Below are 18107 nucleotides of genomic sequence, written 5' to 3'. Positions count from 1 at the left end.
TTCTTGGTCCCTAGGGGCTCCTTGGGGGCAAGATGGTTCCAGGTGACCCTTCAGAATGGAGACTATTAGGGAGGGCGTGTTGGTGATAGGGATTCATTTCCTCACTTTGTGGTTGGTGGTTGGTGATAGACGGCTTCCTGGGAGAGAGGCAGGCGTCCTTAGACTGAGACACGGGGATCGCACCTCAGATTCCTCTCTGCCTGGTTCTCTGCCTTTGGGTGGGCCTTGCTCATTGGTCAGTTTCTCTGTGCTGAATAGGTATCTCAGTTCCTGCCTCGTGTAACCTCAGGGAGGCGGTCTGCCTGGGGAGACTCTTCCCTGCAGCCTCTCCTTGGTAACAGCTTTATGCAATGACCTTGTCAGAAGCAATACCTCTGGGCTGCATGGTGCTAAATCTCATGCTAGAAGTGGTTTGAAAGAGTTAAGTGCTTAAGTGCTCGTAGATGAGGTGTAGTGATTTAGGGACTGACATTTCTTGGGCTGTCTGGATGTCTTTATAAGGCCTCTGAAGAAAGGTTAGGTACTTGGCAAGTTAATATTTTATATTCTTTTTATGGATTTTATTTTATATGTTAATATTTGCATTCTATGATGAAAACGGGAAAACATCCCTTGAGTCACGTAGCTTCTTTCTTTATTAGTAAGTTTTATATTCCACTGTCTTTTCCCCTGAGTAGTTGAATCACTTTGGATTTACCCGACATAATGATTGGTTACACAATTATAGCTTCTATTATTATTAATTATCTTTATAGTGGTTAGATAGCTGAAAGGAACATTCACGAAGGACCTACATACAGTTGGAGTTGCTTTCACTCAGAGGACTTCACGTGTCAGAAAGAGAAGATTTAAGAGGCTGCTGAAGTGGGGGCCAAAGTTCCTGCTTAACTCTTACATTGAATGTTCCACACACACCTTTAGGGCACTCAGGAATCGGGTGTTAGTGGATTAATCATCATGCTGGTTGCTTTGAGTTTTCTGTGTTTCTTGTACTTTCTCGTTTGTAAGATTGTGGGATGTAGGAAGGCAGGAGACTAACTTCTGCCAAGTACCTTTTATGTTCCAGTTGTTTATGTATCTTTTTTATTCCCAATTATCACTGTACAAATGAGGTATCTTTTTCTATTTTCTATTTTGGGGAGTGACACTCAGTAATAGGTGCAAGGTTATGTATCAGATTAAGAGACGGGCTTGGAATTGGATCCAGGCCTGGCAGATCCAGAGTCAGTGTTTTTACCACTACAGCACACTGAATTCATATGTGATAGTATACGCGCTGTTGAAATCTTTAGAGGGAAGAAATGGCATTTTCTTAAAGAAATATGATTAATTTTGGTTAGTTTTGGCTGATGGTACAGCTAGGAGAATAGCACCATAGAAGTGATTTGCTCATGACCAAATATATAAGCTATATTGTATACATTTTCTTGTAAATATACTTATCAATAAAGCCCATTGCATTTCTAGGGCTTTGTTAGCTGGGTAATAGGAAAAAAACAACAGGTAAGCATGTTTACTGTTGTTGACATGCTTAATATGATGGTAAAAAGTCTCCCTTAAAATATGAAATACAAGATCGAGGTACCAAAATCCTTTTGAAGTGGGATTTAAACCTGTGCTTAGCGAGTGCCAAGTGAGTTGGAACTTGCAGAATATGCAAATTGCCTTCAATTTAATTTTTATAAAATCATTAAAAAGCATTTCTTAAAGAGGCAAGCGTCCATTTCCCCCACCCAAGAGTTTATAGTCCAAGATATTTTTTTTTCTCTAAATGAATAAAAAGAGTTAAAAAGGCATTAATCTCGCACAAGGGTCTGGGAGAGAGTTGCACTTAGGTGTTATGAGCGGCTCATTTGTAAACCAGGATCCGGAGTGACTCCATAAGGTCACAAGACAAGCCCGCCTTGCAGCCGGGGCTGGAGCCGACGTCTCCCACCGCTCCCAGGGAGTCGGCCCATCATCGCAGTTATTAATATACCACTCGCCACTTGCTGCAAGCCATGAACATAAATATTTTGTTGGCATTTTATCTTCACGCTCCTTACGTGCCAGGCTCCCTTTCTTTTCTTCTTTCACAGCCCCTTCTAATAACTCACTCACGTTCCTGTCTGACCACATTGGCCTTCACTGAGAAAGTCACACGTCACCCTGGCAAGGAACGTGGAAGCATGTGGAGTTTGCATAGTTTCATTTTGATTTGAGGGCCTTTTCTAGACTTCCCGTTTTTTCTTTTTCTTTTCTTGTGTGCTTGTGTCCTGAGGAGGATGGTGGTTAGAAATACACTTACTACACTGATATCCAATGAGTCTGTATGTCTGTTAGGAAACAGTAAAGCTGTTTCCTTCTTTAAATAGTTTGTAACCTATGTGTCCACCCAATTTATCACAGGACTGTGGTTTGTTTAATAAGTGACTCATTGTCACAATCTGAAAGCTAGAATGCTAGGTAAAGAATAGTGTGGGTTGGGTGTCTCCTTTTTGTTATGGCCTCAAGTTAGATGGATTCATCTCAGAACACAACTTTTCTTTGCAGATTACAGATACTCTGTGATTTTTTTTTCTTCTGCCTCTATAAGAATATACAAAATTGTCACAAAACATGAAATAATGTTACGGGAAAACACAGCCAAATTTAAGAAATCTGGCTTAGGGTGCCCTGAAATGTTATTGCTAAATGAATCTTCGAAGAAAATGAATTCCTTTACTGGAACAAAAAGTAATTTATTATGCATTTCATGGGTGTCTGCCAAAAGAGTTACTAGCAATATGAAGATCTAATGGATATGAATTAAATACAATCTGTTAGCTCTGTGTTTAGACCAATTTGTTAATTTTCTCTGAAATTTGAATAATTTTAAAAAGCATCTCCAAAGACAGGTCTTGACACAGGCGATCATTCATGATTCGGCTACCTACCACATCAGGGCAAGTACTCAAGCGTTTGTGAGCTGAAGCGAAAAGAGATGATTTTATTCACCCTAGATTTTAAGAAAGATTTGAACAAATAACAGATATTTGGAGGCTTTTGAGTAAACAATTCCAAGTCATTACTTGACGATGTTTAAATGATAATTTACTTGGTGTACGGCCCCTTTTGGTAGCTGTTAGCATGGCATGGTTTTAGCAGAGCTGGTGCACACGCTCCAGAATCATATTTTTATCCTGTTAAACACAGCATGTGATCAAGTGCTCAGTCGCTTCAGTTGTGTCCGACTCTGCGACCCCATGGTCTGTAGCCCGTCAGGCTCCTCTATCCATAACTGGAGTGCATTGCTATGCCCTCCTCCAGGGAATCTTCCCGACCCAGGGATTGAACTCTGGTCTCCTACGTCTTCTGCATCGCTTGCGGATCCCTTGCTACTGAACCACCAGGGAAACAATACTTGTAATTGAAAGCTCTCATTATGTTTAGTCATCTGATTCATGGTGGAGCCTGAGTATGGTCTGAAATTTATTCTCTGGGTTCACGGATTAACAGCTGGAAGGACACAGTCAGGCAGCCAGGCGCTAGCTCCAGCTCTGTGTGTGACTATAGTGAGCTGCCAAGGTTTTGTAAAGCCCCTGTTTTCCTCCCTCTACTAAAGGGGAAAAATAATTCCCACCATCTGGTCCTTAGGAATAGAGTGTAGCATAAGTGGGAGATGCCTACAGACAGCTTTGAAGCTCAAGAAGACTAGCACTGTTTAAATATGACCTTGGAAATTGATAGTGATGTGCTTTATTTGCATGGCATTTTTTTTTCCATCCCAAGACATTAGACATAAATCTTTACTTTCTTCATGGAGGGAATTTAGAGACATAAAGCTATTATGTTAACAAAGTAACTGTGTTTAAATACTTTTATTTCCCTGATAGCAACGATTTTTCATTTGTTGTGATTCTTAGCAGTTTCATAATGCTTGCTTACTTTTTTTTTTTTTTTTCCATAATGCTTTCTTGTCAACATTGCTGGGTGCATGGACTGCTGTCCATTTTGTCTAGCGGAGATAGACCAGAGCAGGGGGCTCATCCAAGCTCCTATAGCTAATTTTTAAAAGTTAACATCCTGATCCACCAGGCTTTTTATCTTGCCACTGGATCTTTTACCATTGAATTTGACTAAAGTCATCCATTTTGGTTCATTTCAGAAGATAAACCTTTTCTTCAGGAGGCCAGTGACTTCAAGTTGTGGGACAAACCCTTTCTCCCCTGCAATTTAGATTTGTACAAGTTTGGCCAAAAAGATAGTTCGGATTTTTCCGTAACATATTCTGGAAGCTATGGGGGAAAAAAATGAAGGAACTTTTTCAGTATATCAGGCTCTTACTGATAAACCCAGGGTCCTTGTAAACTTGGGGCCACGCCTTCATCACAACATGCTTGCTGTTTGTGTGTACGGATGTGTAAAACAGTTTGCTTCTTCGCCCAGAGTAGAGTGTGTCTATAGAAGAATTCTTTTCCTCCTTAAAAATAGCAGCGTCTAGCCTATGGATGTAACCCGGCCAGTTCAGGCCCGGAAGGGGGAAGAGGGCTCAGGGGGGTGGCTGATGAACCCTTCTCATTAAGGAATTTGTTTGCTAAACGACAAAGAAATAAACTCTTCTGTGAAACACTGAGTTGGGTCATCGGCTGAGGTGACCGTGACCCTCTCTTCTTGAGCTTTGTTGAGCAGTTGTGGGAGAATTCGCGGTTTTGTCGCCATGGATGGCTTTCACACATCCTGGTGGAGACAGAACCTGTGCGTGTTTGTGTAGTTTCCTCGTGTTACCTCCGCAACCGTCAGCTGGGTCACTTTTGTGTCTGGCCCCTCTTCCCTCCATCCAAACTGAAATGACCATGGAAGTTAAGGTTTATCTGAAGGTATTTCTACTTTTGCTGAAACATACACTTAGTTTTTCTTTCTTCTTCTTCTTTTGAGGAAGGCTGCTGTGAAGCACCACAGGGTCTAACCTAGAGGTTATGAAAGCAGTCTGGGCTAAGTGGCTCTATTTGTGTCTGACTCTTTGCAACTCTATGGGCTGTAGCCCACCAGGCTCCTCTGTCCATGAGATTCTTCAGGCAAGAATGCTGCGGTAGGTTGCTGTGCCCTCCTCCAGGGGATCTTCCCAACCCAGGGATCGAACCCACATCTCTTCCATCTACCTGCATTATTGTTTAGTCGCTGAGTCGTGCCCCACTCTGCGACCCCGTGGACTGTAGCTGCCAGGCTCCTCTGCCCATGGGGATTTTCTAGGCAAGAATACTGGAGTGGGTTGCCATTTCCTCCTCAAGGGGATCTTCCTGATCCAAGGATCCACAGTCTCCTGCTTGGCTCAGTGGCTCTTTACCACTGAGCCACGTGGGAAGCCCTAGAAGAGAAGACAGCTTTAGCAGTGAGGGGTGGCTGGCTTCCCCTCGCCCAGGAAATAGCTGTAACCATAGCTTACTTAGAGGTGTAGGAAGGAGAGACCAGACACTGGAAGCTGACAGCCTGAATCCACGCTGAGGAGGCAGTGTGGTCATCTTCAAAGTCCTGTGCTCTGTCCCACTTCCCCCAACCTGTCAGGGGTGCTGGGTTTGTTTCTCCAGATCAGCCCATTCCTTTTTGGTTTTCTTCCTCAAAAACAAAATTTATAATTCACAAGCCAGAGAACCTCTAATTCTCCTGGAAAGGCTGTGTCTTCTAAGGATTGCCTTTGCTCTGATGTGTCACCTTTCCAGGACTGCTCCTTGAGTACCGTAGGAGGCTTTCTCTGGGCCTGTCTATTGTGTGACGAGTAAAGGAAAAGAGAGAACTGACACAGTTGTTGTGTCTGACTCTTTCGACCCCTCGGACTTCAGGCAGGAGCCCGCCAGGCTCCTCTGCCCGTGGGGATTCTCCAGGCAAGAACACTGCAGTGAGTTGCCATTTCCTTCTCCATGGGATCTTCCCAACCCAGGGGTTGAACCCTGGTCTCTTGCATTCCTGGTGGTCTCTTTATCGACTGAGCCACTAGGGAAGTCCTGGTGAGCCCCAGTGTGAGTCAGATGCCTCTGGGCATCCACTGGAGGAGCTCACCGAGTCAGAAATCCTCGACTTTGCAGATCTGTGTCTGAAAATGAGCAAAGGCTTATTCTCACGGGAAAACAGTCTGGGTAAGCCAGAAATCACTGTGTCGCCTCACAGGCCAGGGGAGATTTTCCGTGTTCGCGTCGGCAGCTGCTACTTGTCCCTAAATTAATTTATTCCTGTAGGAGGTGGGGTGTCCGGCTGGTTGCTCTGGATCCCCCATCTGACCTGGCCTGCTTTTCAGTGCTAAGCCCGGCCTGGGTCGGGGCTGATAACACATTCTTTCAACAGGAAGTGCCTCCATTTTCAGTCTGTGGGAGGGTGGAGGCCGATAAGCTGGGAGTGGAAACACAGAACAGATTTCTGCTCCACCCTCGGGTTGCACTTTGATCAGAGAAAGAGCCAGGACCTGGGCTGGCCAGGCTGCCTCCCAGAGGAAGAAGGATGGCTCGGCTGTGGGCGTCCAGAGTGCTCTCTCCTGCTTTTGTTCAGGAACTTTTGGGGGATTAGGCTGGTTTAGGTTAGTGACGTGCCTGCTTTGAGATGTCGAGATGTCTGCATACTGATCTTTTCAGGGATTTAAGTAGATGTGAGAAGACCTTAACTGGTTGACAGTTATACTTATGTGTGTGTGTGTGTGTGTGCGCGCGCGCGCGCGTGCGTGAACGCTGGGTCCAGGGTCATAATAAGTTATCTCTGATTTTCTCCCCAAATTGAACTGATTCCCTCTCTCTTTTTCCTTTTAACTTTTATTTTAAAACTTTTTATTTTGTTTTGGCATATAGCCGATTATACAGCCTTCCCTGGTAGCTCAGCTGGTAAAGAATCTGCCTGCAGTGCAGGAGACCTCAGTTCGATTCCTGAGTTGGGAGGATCCCCTGGAGAAGGGAAAGCCTACCCACTCCCGTATTCTGGCCTGGAGAATTCCGTGGACCGTATAGTCAATGGGGTCACAAAGAGTCAGACACAATTGAATGACTTTCCCTTTCATAGCTGATTAACAATGTTGTGATAGTCTCAGGTGAACAGTGAAGGGACTCGGCCATACATGTACCCATGCTCCTCCAAACTTCCCTTCCATCCAGGCTGCCACGTAACACTGAGCAGAGCTCCTGTGCTATAAAGGAGGTCCCTGTCGGTTATCCATTTTAAACATAGCAGTGTGTACATGTCCATCCCAAACTCCCTAACTATCCCTTCCCCCATCCCTCCGACCGGCAAACATAATAAACTGCTTTTTGAGAGGCAGCTTGCATATCTCCAGTGAGGGGAAGATACTTAACATGACAACGTGACAAGCCAGGTCTCTTAGGAAGGAGAGTTATGCCAGTTCTAGACTTCTTCTGCAGTTAGATGCCAGTTTCAAGAGCTCAGGTTGTACTGATGGGCCCAACTGTGTACTCTGTGTGATGTTTTCAGGTACCTGAAGCTGCGTTTCACACGTGCATGACTGGCCAGGTTCAAGTCTGTGCCAGGTGTTGTGGAGGTGACTTCAGGGTGTGTGTGGGCCCCTCTGATCCTCCCTCCATTCCGATTCCTCCCTGTTTTTCATGCTACTTTATGACTCTGTCCAGCCTGGCTCATTTCTCAAGCTCTGGTGCCTTGTGTTTCCAGACCTGATACCTTCCACTCTTCCCCAGAGTTAGACTACGCTGTGCCACTCCATTAAAATGTTCAAAAGGAAGCTGTAGATGGCTAATAATAGGTTGGGCCCTCTCAGGTGGTCCCTCACCTCCTCACCTGGGTTCTCTTGAAATACCTATGTATGCCCATGGATAAGTTGTAATTATTTAGAATTTCTTTCCTGTGGTTTTTCAATTAACATTGCATTACAGGATTTTTCCCATTTTGCTGCATGATCTTATTAGGTTCAATAATTGCATAATTGTTCACTGAGTGGATATCCCTTGCTTTCCCAAACCGTCTCCATATTATGAGACATTAGATTATTTCTATTATTTCCATGGTTTCCACTATTATAATAACCCTGTAATGGATGTCTTCCTGTGGGGCGTCTTTCCCTCCCTTTGAATTCTTTCCTTATAATCCATTTCCAGAAGTGAAATTACAGCACTCAGAAAGGTATAAAGTTCTTGATGGGTTCTGCTAACTGCCTTCTAAGGCTAGTGCCAGAGTGTAGCCCCGCCAATCAGGGATGGAGGGGTCTGGCGTTATCTATCCTATCTGATCTCATCACAATCTCATTATGTGTCATAACATAAAATTTCAGTTTTTTTTAAATTGAGGTATGATTGACATGGAAAAAAATGCTGTGCATTGCCACATTCCTTGCTTAAATAGTATGTGATAAGTGAAAGTGATAGTCAGTCAGTCGTGTCTGACTCTTTGAGACTCCATGGACTGTAGCCATCCAGGCTCCTCTGTCCATGGGATTCTCCAGGCAAGAATACTGGAGTGGGTTGCCTTTCCCTTCTCAAGGGGACTCTTCCTGACCCAGGGATGAAACCCAGGTCTCCTGCATTGCAGGCAGATTATTTACCATCTGAGCTACCAGGGAAGCCCTTAAATAGTATATCCTCATTTAAAAATTAAGTTTCTCAAACCTTGGGCACAAGTACTTATTTTATTTTTTTTTCTCACAGGTAACAGATATTGCTTTTGATTTCAAACGAGTTGATATTTTTTTTCAGGAGCGCATCACCCCTGTAATTTGGGATTTGCTTGCCATATAACTTGCCATATAACATTTTTGTCTGAACAAAGAAGACAATAGCATTTCAATAGTAGCTTTTAGGACTGTTGTTCACGTGTAAGAATAATATTCAGGGTATTAATATTTCTTTAATGCAGCTTATTTGATAAAGGGCCAGTGAGCCTTTTGAAAGGGTGCAGGAGGGCCTGGCTTTCTTTCTGAGGAGAGCTGTCATCGATGGTTAGAATAATGTCCTGGTTGAAGTGAACTTAGCTCTAGCTGAGTTCTTAGGGTTGCTCCCACCCATCCGTGGCTGCAAATTGCCTGGTGAAGAATGACATTGGGGAGATTCCATTAGGTCCATGCTCCTTCACCACAATAACAAAATTCTCAGAGTAGCATACGGCTTCCCTGGTGACTCAGATGGTAAAGAATCTGCCTGCAATGCAGGAGACAGAGGTTCGATCCCTGGGCTGGGAAGATTCCCCTGGAGGAAGGAATGGGCTGCCCACTCCAGTATTCTTGCCTGGAGAAGTCCATGGACTGTAGCCCACCAGGTTCCTCTACAGGGAGGCCACGGTCCATGGGGTCGAAAAGAGTCGGACACAGCTAAGCAACTAACACCTTTTCATAGTAGCATGCACGCACTCAGTCTTGACTATTGTCAGAGACAAGGGCTTTCTTTATATATTCTAATTTAACCCTTGCAACAATCTCCTGATGTAGCTGCCTGTTTATTTTTATTTTCCAGGTGAGGAAACTGAGAAAGTTCTAGGTCAGACTTTACAGTTTCCCTCTCCCATAACCTCTTCTGACTCGTTGCTTCATGTTCTTCCCTTTCAGCCGTCTTGTCTTGGAGCAGGCCTCCCCACATCCTGCATTCTTCCAATTTTGAACACCCTTTCCTCACCCACAACAATAGCTTCCCTTGAAGGAATGTTTAACATGGCAAGGGATTCTGCGTCTGCAAACATTAGCTCACTTAATTGTCGTGAACATACTTGAGGTAGGGCTGGTTTCCTGAGGAGGAGGCTCAGGAGGTGGGTGGCTGAAACCAGGGAAGAATTGGAAAGCCAAAGCTGGTCCCACCATGCAGGCTGTCTGCAGCTGTCCTCAAGGTATCCTTTCTTTGCAATTCGTTTTCCGACATCTCGTTCCACCTTCCTGTCTCAGACAGCTGTTGAGCGGTCTTACTTTTGAGTGTATCTGTCCTGGTTTCCCCACTCAACCTGGGAACAACTGTCTCTGGGGCTCATGGCCCACTGTCTGGCTCTGATGTGCCCTGCTAATGTTGCTGGTTGTGACTTGTGGTGACAGCACGGCACGTCTGGTCATTTGAGGTGAGCTGCTTCCTGGGCCAGTCTAGGCACCCCTCCATTCCAGAAAACAGCACTGAAGTCAGATTTGTCAGATATATGCGAAGAAAATGCTTTTTGGAGAGAAAAGGTAGGTAATATAAAGCTGGATATGACAATCATGTACAAGGGACCTCACTCTACTGGTTGTATGATAGCTCTTTTCTAAAATGAAGACTCCTTTTATAATTGAATAGCATCCTTTTATGTGTTTCTTTGGGGGTTAAGTCTGGATCCATGGTTAGCTTGCTTATAGCTGAAGTTTTCTAAAAGGAATCACCATATTTGTGCATGCTCAGTCGCTTCAGTCTGACTCTTTGCAGCCTCATGGACTGTAGCCCACCCGGCTCCTCTGTCCATGGAATTCTCCAGGCCAGAATGCTGGAGTGGGTTGCCATGCCCTCCTCCCGGAGATCTTCCGGATCCAGGGATCAAACCAGCATCTCCTGCATTGTAGTTGGATTGCTTACCCCTGAGCCACCTGGGAAGGCCACCATATTTGTATGTGTATGTAAATCCATAGCTTTAGTTTGTTTAACAGGGTTATTTCATCTATTTCACAAGAACCTACTTTAAATATTAGACATCTCAATGAGTTTGTGAAACTTCCTTTTTTTAGGCACCCAGAGCCCTTTGTTTACATCTTTAAGCTCATGTTATTTAAAAAGAAGTTTTGGTGGGTTGTGCTGTTGCTGGATTTTCACAAACCTTCATTTTTTGTCAGGGAGGGGAAGGGTTGGTTAGCTGTGGAAGGGCCAGTTTTGGTCTGTCCAGCTGGGGGGAAGTTCCATGATCGGACTTCCTGCAGTCCTGCCTCTCGGTCCCATACAGTCATTCTGAGGATTCGAGACCAAACCAGATCTTCTCCAGAGAGGAGAGGGTAAGACTGCATCCACTTCCAGGCCCCTGAGTGGAGTCAGGGACCCTCTGGGAAACTTCCATTCATTTGTTCCGTGTCTGGTGCCCTGTGTTTCTCTGAAGTGGATGTAACACCAACTTGGCCAGACAGATGGATGTTTTAGGATTTAATGGGCTTGTGAATGTAAAAAAGAAATGCTTTGAAAAGTGCAAGATGTTCTACCTGTGTTAAAAAAATATATATATACAGAAGTTTATGGAAACCCTGAAAGTTCAGAAGAAATACCAGGCTTCCCTGGTGGTTCAGTGGGAAAGAATTCACCTGACAATGAAGGAGACATGGGTTTGATCCCTGGGTTGGGAAGATCCCCTGGAGAAGGAAATGCAACCCACTCCAGTATTCTTGCCTTAAAAATTCCATGGACAGAGGAGCCTTGTGAGCTACAGTCCATGGGATCCCAAAAGAGCTGGACATGACTTAATGACTAAACAACTCCAGTGCTTTAGAAGGAAGACAAAGTGATTTAAAAGTATGTGAATTTGGTTAATTAAAAAAAAAAAAAAAAAGCCAAATGCAACTGTTTTCTCAAACCATGGTCTAAACATGATTTTAGTTATTTTGATTTGATTTTACTAGATAATATCATGTTTGCTATTTGACTTTTTTAATTTGGATGGAAGGAATGAATTGAGAGAAATGACCTTTTGCTTCAAGAAATGATTGTCATGATAATGACACATATAAGATGCTAGCATTTTCTTTATCATGGGGCCTGCTTCAAACATGACCTGTTCTTCTTGAAGAATTAAAGCCTGTGTATGCATGGGTTAATTTTCCATGAAGTCAGTGCCCAACAATTTCATTTATCAGGCCTTGCTGAACTATGTATCTTTTCCTTCTTAGACTTTAATAGAACTGCTGAGCCTCATGGTTCTGCTGTGTGTGTGTGTGTGTGTGTGTGTGTGTGTGCACGTGCAGTACTCTGCACTTTCTCTTTTGCAGAGATTAGAGTGTGCGGGCATCCTTAGGGCCTGTGGACCTGTGTGGTGTGGTTTGTTTCACTGTCAGAGATATGAGCATTTGGCACTTTTTACAAATAGCCTCCCTCCAGTTCCCCTTTCTACCTGTGTCCACGCAAATCTTGCTGGGTGGTTCCTGCCATGAGTTAATAACATGAGCAGGAGGCTGATTCTAAGAGCTGAAATCACCAGGGTTGGGTCAAGGGCATCTCACCGCCCAGTCAGCAGCTCTGCTGGCTAGTCTACCATTTCAATTGTCTGTCCCTGACATATTTTTAAAAAATAATAATTTAATATATTTTTTATTATTTTTTTCATTGCTGCATGGCTTTTCTATAGTTGTGGCGAGCAATGGCTCCTCTCTACTCTCGGTGCTTGGGCGTCTCATTGCAGTGGCTTTTCTTGCTGTGGAACACAGGCTCTGGGGCACGTGGGCTTCAGTAGCTGTGGCTCCTGGGGTCTAGAGCACAGGCTCAGGAGTTGAGGCACACAGTCTTAGTTGCTCCGCTGCAAGTGGGATCTTCCTGGATCAGGAATTGAACCCGCGTCTCCTGCATTGGCAGTGGATTCTTTACCACTGAGCCCCCACCAGGGAAGCCCTGCCTGACACATTATCGGTAACTGTCTCTCCCCTTCTCTCCGTCCCCCTCTTCCACCAGGCAGGCGGCTCAGTGATGTCCGGTGCCGGGGACAGTGCCAACCCCGAGAACAGCGAGCTCAAGTACTCAGGTCAAGACGGGCTGTACATCGGCGTCAGCCTGGCCTCGCCGGCCGAAGTCACATCGTCGGTGAGGCAGGATTCCTGGTGCGCCCTGGCCCTGGCCTGAGTGGCCGTGGGGACCAGAGGAGGACGCTGCCGGCCCGTGGGACCGCCTTCACAGATCCTCTTGGCAAGCAGTCCGGACTGGGCCGAAGATGCTGACCAGACATCTTCCTCTGATACATGATTTCTGTGCCTTTATTTGAAAGAGATGAATCTCCCAAGAGGCTTGCTCTGCCTTGCCCCTGGGGCTCTGCCTTGAAGACCCAGGGAGAAGAGGCTCCGTCTCTCCAGGGAAGGACTGGGGCAGCCCACAGCCTCCCTGGCCATGGTGGCCACTTCCAGGCAGCTGGTCTCTGGGTCGGCCAGGGGATTGGATGTCCATCGTGCCATGTGCTGAAACCGGAACTGCGACCGGGGCCTTGCCTGCCGTGGAATATCGAAAGAGATTTTTAAACCAAAGTTTTATGTGTATTGCCCCAAATCATGTGCTTCTTCTGATCAGTTTTGGTTATTCCAGAATTTCTCCGCCCCTTTTCCACAGCCCCCTTCCCTGATTTCCCGCGCGTTTATGGAGAAGATCCTTCGTTTGGTACACACCTCCGGAGGCTGAGTCGGTTCTTGAGGTCTCTTCAAAAATATCACTCGGTTTGCAGGACTGCATCATAACTGTAACATACACTGTGACTGACGTTTCTCAAAGTTCACATTGTGCGACTGACCCGAAGTCAGTCCGAATTTGTAAACAGGGTAGCAAACAAAAGATATTTTTCTTCCATGTAAACAATAATTTTTTTAAAAAGTGCAATTTGCGTTGCAGCAATCAGTGTTAAATCATTTGCATAAAAGATTTAACAACATTTTTTATAATGAATGTAAACATTTTAACTTAATGGTACTTAAATAATTTAAAAGAAGAAAATGTAAACTTAGACATTCTTATGCTTCTTTTACAACTACATCCCATTTCTATATTTCCAGTTGTGAAAAAAATATTTCAAGAACAAATCTTCTCTCAGGTAAATTGCCTTTATCCACTTGTTAAGAATTTTTGTATAAGAACACCAGTATCGCCCTTTATTTTACTGTGGAATATGTGCTGGAAAAATGGCAACAAAACTTTACTACCTAACAGATAACATTTGTAAATACTTTAGGCATCTGTACACACCATGATGGAGTCTCTATAGTGTGACTAACCCACAGGCAGGTTGGTTTACATTAATTTTTAAAAAATGGGATGTCATATGGAAACCTATTTCACCAGAGTTTTAAAAATAAAAAGGGTATTGTTTTGTCTTCTGTACAGTGAATTCCTTCCCTTACAGTTTCGTTTTGATACTGTGTATGGCTATAGACATTCATATAAAGCAAGCACATGTGATATTTGCAAACGGTCTTACAGACTTTCAATGAATTGTCCTCTTGGAGCTGTTTTATACCTTGATTTATACCTGAAGTTGCCACATGGTGTCAAGTTTCCACTTTCGTTGCATTGAGGACAATTTTATAAGTGAAAAAGACCCAGGAGTATATGACACTATCTGTGATAATAAGCATTCTGTTTAGGATCAAGCCTTAAAAACATTGAAAAAGTCCAGAGTTTCTTTTCCACTGAATGAAATATACTCTGTGGCCCAGAGACAGAAGGAATTCCTTCCTAGTTCCTCCCTTTTACAGAGTGTGGTGACATCTCCAAGCTCACGTGAAGTTAAAGTCTTTATACTCAGCAGAAGAAAGAAAATGATTTGAGCAGCCTCTCTTTTTTTACATTGCAGCATGGGTCGGCTGTTTCACAACACAAAATGATAGCCTTAAATTTTGGCTCCTCAAACATGACACCTTTGTAAATCATGTACTGATTACAGCCGGTCTGTGGGGTCCAGTCTGAACCAGGAGAAGGGAGTCTTCTTTTGTGGTGGGGTGTTGCTGGAAGCCAGATGCAGGCCTGGGATGTGTGTGTGCGTGGGGAGAAGTCAGTGAAGTCAATGAAGTGAAGCTTGTACCCTGATACCCTATGATGGGCTGGGACAGTGTTTAAGAGAGTGAGGTCTGGAGTGAGACCACGAGGTTTCAAGTCCCTGCTCTGCAAGGAGAGCTTGGCGACCTTGGACAAGCTACCCAGCTTTCATTTTTCTCATAACATAAGGCATGTGGTGGCACTAAAGAACCTGCCTGCCAACGCAGGAGACATAAGAGATGCGGGTTTGATCCCTGGGTGGGGAAGATCCCCTGGAGGAGGGGATGGCAACCCGCTCCAGTAATCTGGCCTGGGAAGTCCCACGGGCAGAGAAGCCTGGTGGGCTACAGTCCATAGGGTCACAGAGTCTGATGTGACTAAAGCGACTTAACCTACACACACAGGTAACTCAGGACTGAGATAACCCACGTGAAGTGCCTGGTGCTTAGCTGGCACTGTGTGAACTTGACATTGAAGGAAGGGCATGAGCTCCTAGCAGCACATGCGTGTTTTGGATGCCTCACTCCACATGGTCCTACTCCAAATGGAGTGCCCACTCCACTATTCTTGGGCTTCTCTTGTGGCTCAGCTGGTAAAGAATCCACCGGCAATGCACAAGACCTGGGTTCGATCCCCAGGTTGGGAAGATCCCCTGGAGAAGGGAAAGGCTACCCATTCCTGTATCCTGGCCTGGAGAATTCCATCTACTGTATAGTCCATGGGGTCACAAAGAGTCGGACATGACTGAGCGACTTTTCACTTTTCACTTTCACTCCATATGGGGTACCTGAAGTTTGTGGTCAGTGAGAGTCGTGTCCCTTGGCTTACCTGCACTTTTGAACAAAGTGGGGCAGAGTGGAATGAGGAATTCCCCCTGTCTCCCCTCCACCCAGGTGGCTTGTGGCAGAGATGTTCGCTTCAGAAATATTAGTCTGGGTTCGGCTGATTGTTTTGTAAAACTGGTATGATCTGACAGCAGAAGAAAATTACCCCCTCTGGCTCATTCTTTTTCCACTTCCTCCTCTTACGGTTCTCATTACCTTGAGTGCTTTCTGGTGGGTTGGGAGATGTTCAAGTTAATATGCTTTGATTGGAAAATGAATTTTTCTTAAAGAGTCTTCCAGAGCATCTTTTTTTTCCTGGGGATGGTCTCAAATATTGCTTCTTCTAATCCTAAGATACCAGTTAGGTTCTAAAGTGCCGCTTCTTAAAAAAACCAAAGGGGAAGGAATTCATGAAATATAAGGGGCAGAAAGAGGGGGAAAGGGCTTTTTGTAGCCTGTCCTAACACAATGGACTCCTCTAATCTTGCCTTTTCAGTGATAACTTGCTTACATGTAATTGTCTAAAGCAGACGTTTGGTAGTTTGTTCTAAGTACACAAATTCAGCACTCTCCCCTACAGTATAACCTACAAAACCCAAGTCATTTCTTACTAGGGAGTACATTTAAATACAAGGTGTACTTCAGTTTAAAGAATCCTCAGACCCCCTTACTGAGCGTCGCAAAATTTATGTCCTCTGTCACCCTTGGCCGAGTTCAGGCCATCTTACATAACTGAGGGCTCTGTCTGGGGTCTGTCTTCAGGGTCACTTCGTGTTGTTTCCTGGTGCCTATGGAGGGAGCCATTCATTTTCCCCTGCAAATAAATTAACTTCTTGCTCATGGGAAATGTTTTCTCCAGTCCTTGGAAATCTGATGTAGTTTCAGATCAGAAATAAATTTGACTGTTGGGAGGGCAATACAGTCAGCCTTTGGCTTAGCCGCATTCCAGGCTGCTCTCCATTTGTGGCAGCGTGGTGGCTCTAGTGTCTACCTGCATTGTCCACCGGGGTCTTTGGATCCCTGTGACTCTGAGAAGGTGTGTGGACAGAGGGTGGGAGGGCAAAGCAGAGATCAAACTTTTTTTCAGAACAAGGCAGCTCAGAATAATTAAAATGCATTGTTTCTGGGTTGAAATAGCAAGTCAGTTTGGTGACACTGGTTACCTTCTGTTGTTTGGATGCTCCGATGGACCATCAGATGTGACTTGGATTATTTAAAAGGAGAAACAAATATTAACCAACTTGCTAGGCCAGATCTTTCAAAACACAGTCCTTGGGTAGAAATTTGGTATCTGCAGCTTTGGCCAGTTGAAACTCCAGGATGGATTCTGCGTGGCTGAACCTTTAGCTGGAGCTGGGTTCTGAGAAGACCCCTCTGCTGTGGTCTCTGGGGAAGGGGGTGTGGGTCAGGGCCAAGGTGATAACTGTCTGGACCTGCAGAGGAAAGGAATCATGTGGTGTTTTCAATTGGTTCAACCATAGGATATTAGGCTGAGAGCCTAAGTAAGTTTGTAGGAACTTTGGATAAGTAAATTATACTTGGTAGTTCCAAATAGCTTCGGAAGGGAAGCTAGGATGATGGAGAAGTGGCTCGGAGATTCAGGTCAGACTGGTGACCCCTCTAGGCACTGTGCAGCATCTCTGCAGTCTGCCCTGGAGAACTAGCAAGACAGCTGATACATCACCATGCCCCTGCTCAGCAGTTGTTACAGGGAAGGGATAGTTTGATGGTTGGTGTCATTATTTTAATGAGATACTTACTATGCATAATAATAATACTTATTCTTTTTTTAAGAATGGCTAAAATATGGCAATTAAAGATGAAATAATGCTTAATTAGTAGAAGGGCTTCTATTTTCAGTTATCAGTGGTCCCTGTGGTGAGATAATCATCTAGGTATTGCTGAGCTTTGGGATGGGTCATTTCCTCTCTCTGAACCTCAATCTCCACAGCAACCATAAAATGGAGAAAGCAGGCTGTGTGGTCTTCTGGGGTCGCTTCCGTCTGCTTTTTCTGCTCACAATCCCATGTGCAGATTATTTGCAATGAGGCCATGGTGGGCCTGCGGTCCGGTCTGGGCTCCCAGAGTCCATGACCAGGGAAGCTGGTGGATTTGGGATTCCTTTTGAGCTCTTCCAGTCTCCTCGTCACCTCAGGTTTTTCTGTGGAGGTAAGTCCTCCTGTTGCCTTTGGGGACGCTGAGGGTGGCAATCCTGGCCATGTTCATGAGCACAGGGGCTTGGTAAGAGGTCCTGCCACCCCCTAATGCCAGACCTGCTGGGTTGGAGGCTCCTGATATAAAACTTATCCAGTGATACAGACCCAGACCGGAAAATGGAAAGGTCTGGCCGCCGAGCATCAGCCGAACAAGGAAAAAACAGCTTTGCTTTGCTTGGCCCGTTGCTTCAGTATCTTGTAGTTGGGTTTTTATTTCTTGGAAATAACCAGCTTTTCATTGTTGTTTGCTTTTTGTGTCTTTTTAGCTGTTACAAACTTCTCCTCCCTGTCTCTCCACCCCTTCCCTGGCTTTACCATTTGACAGTCTATGGCTTATCTGAAATAGTAATTACAGGTATTTATCCAGCACTTACCAGTTTCTATACAAAGTGCTGCACCTATATCAATGTAGCTAATTCCCATCCCAAGTGAATGAGGTGATGCTATCCCCATTT

The 18107-nt window shown here is 44.8% G+C and overlaps 1 protein-coding gene across 2 annotated transcripts in view; it reads left to right on the top strand.

Moving 5' to 3' along the window:
* Nucleotides 1-13965, top strand: part of GATA6 (GATA binding protein 6) — a 32215-nt gene extending 18250 nt beyond the window's left edge. For both annotated transcript variants that reach the window (XM_070778842.1, XM_070778843.1), the window contains exon 7: nt 12552-13965. In XM_070778842.1, the coding sequence (XP_070634943.1) occupies nt 12552-12719 (168 nt within the window). In that variant the 3' untranslated portion in view covers nt 12720-13965. The remainder of the gene's footprint in view (nt 1-12551) is intronic.
* The last annotated feature ends 4142 nt before the right edge of the window (nt 13966-18107 follow it).

Source organism: Bos indicus, chromosome 24 (assembly GCF_029378745.1).
Source record: "Bos indicus isolate NIAB-ARS_2022 breed Sahiwal x Tharparkar chromosome 24, NIAB-ARS_B.indTharparkar_mat_pri_1.0, whole genome shotgun sequence".
NCBI lineage: Eukaryota > Metazoa > Chordata > Mammalia > Artiodactyla > Bovidae > Bos > Bos indicus.
This window is presented reverse-complemented; position numbering and strand designations above follow the sequence as displayed.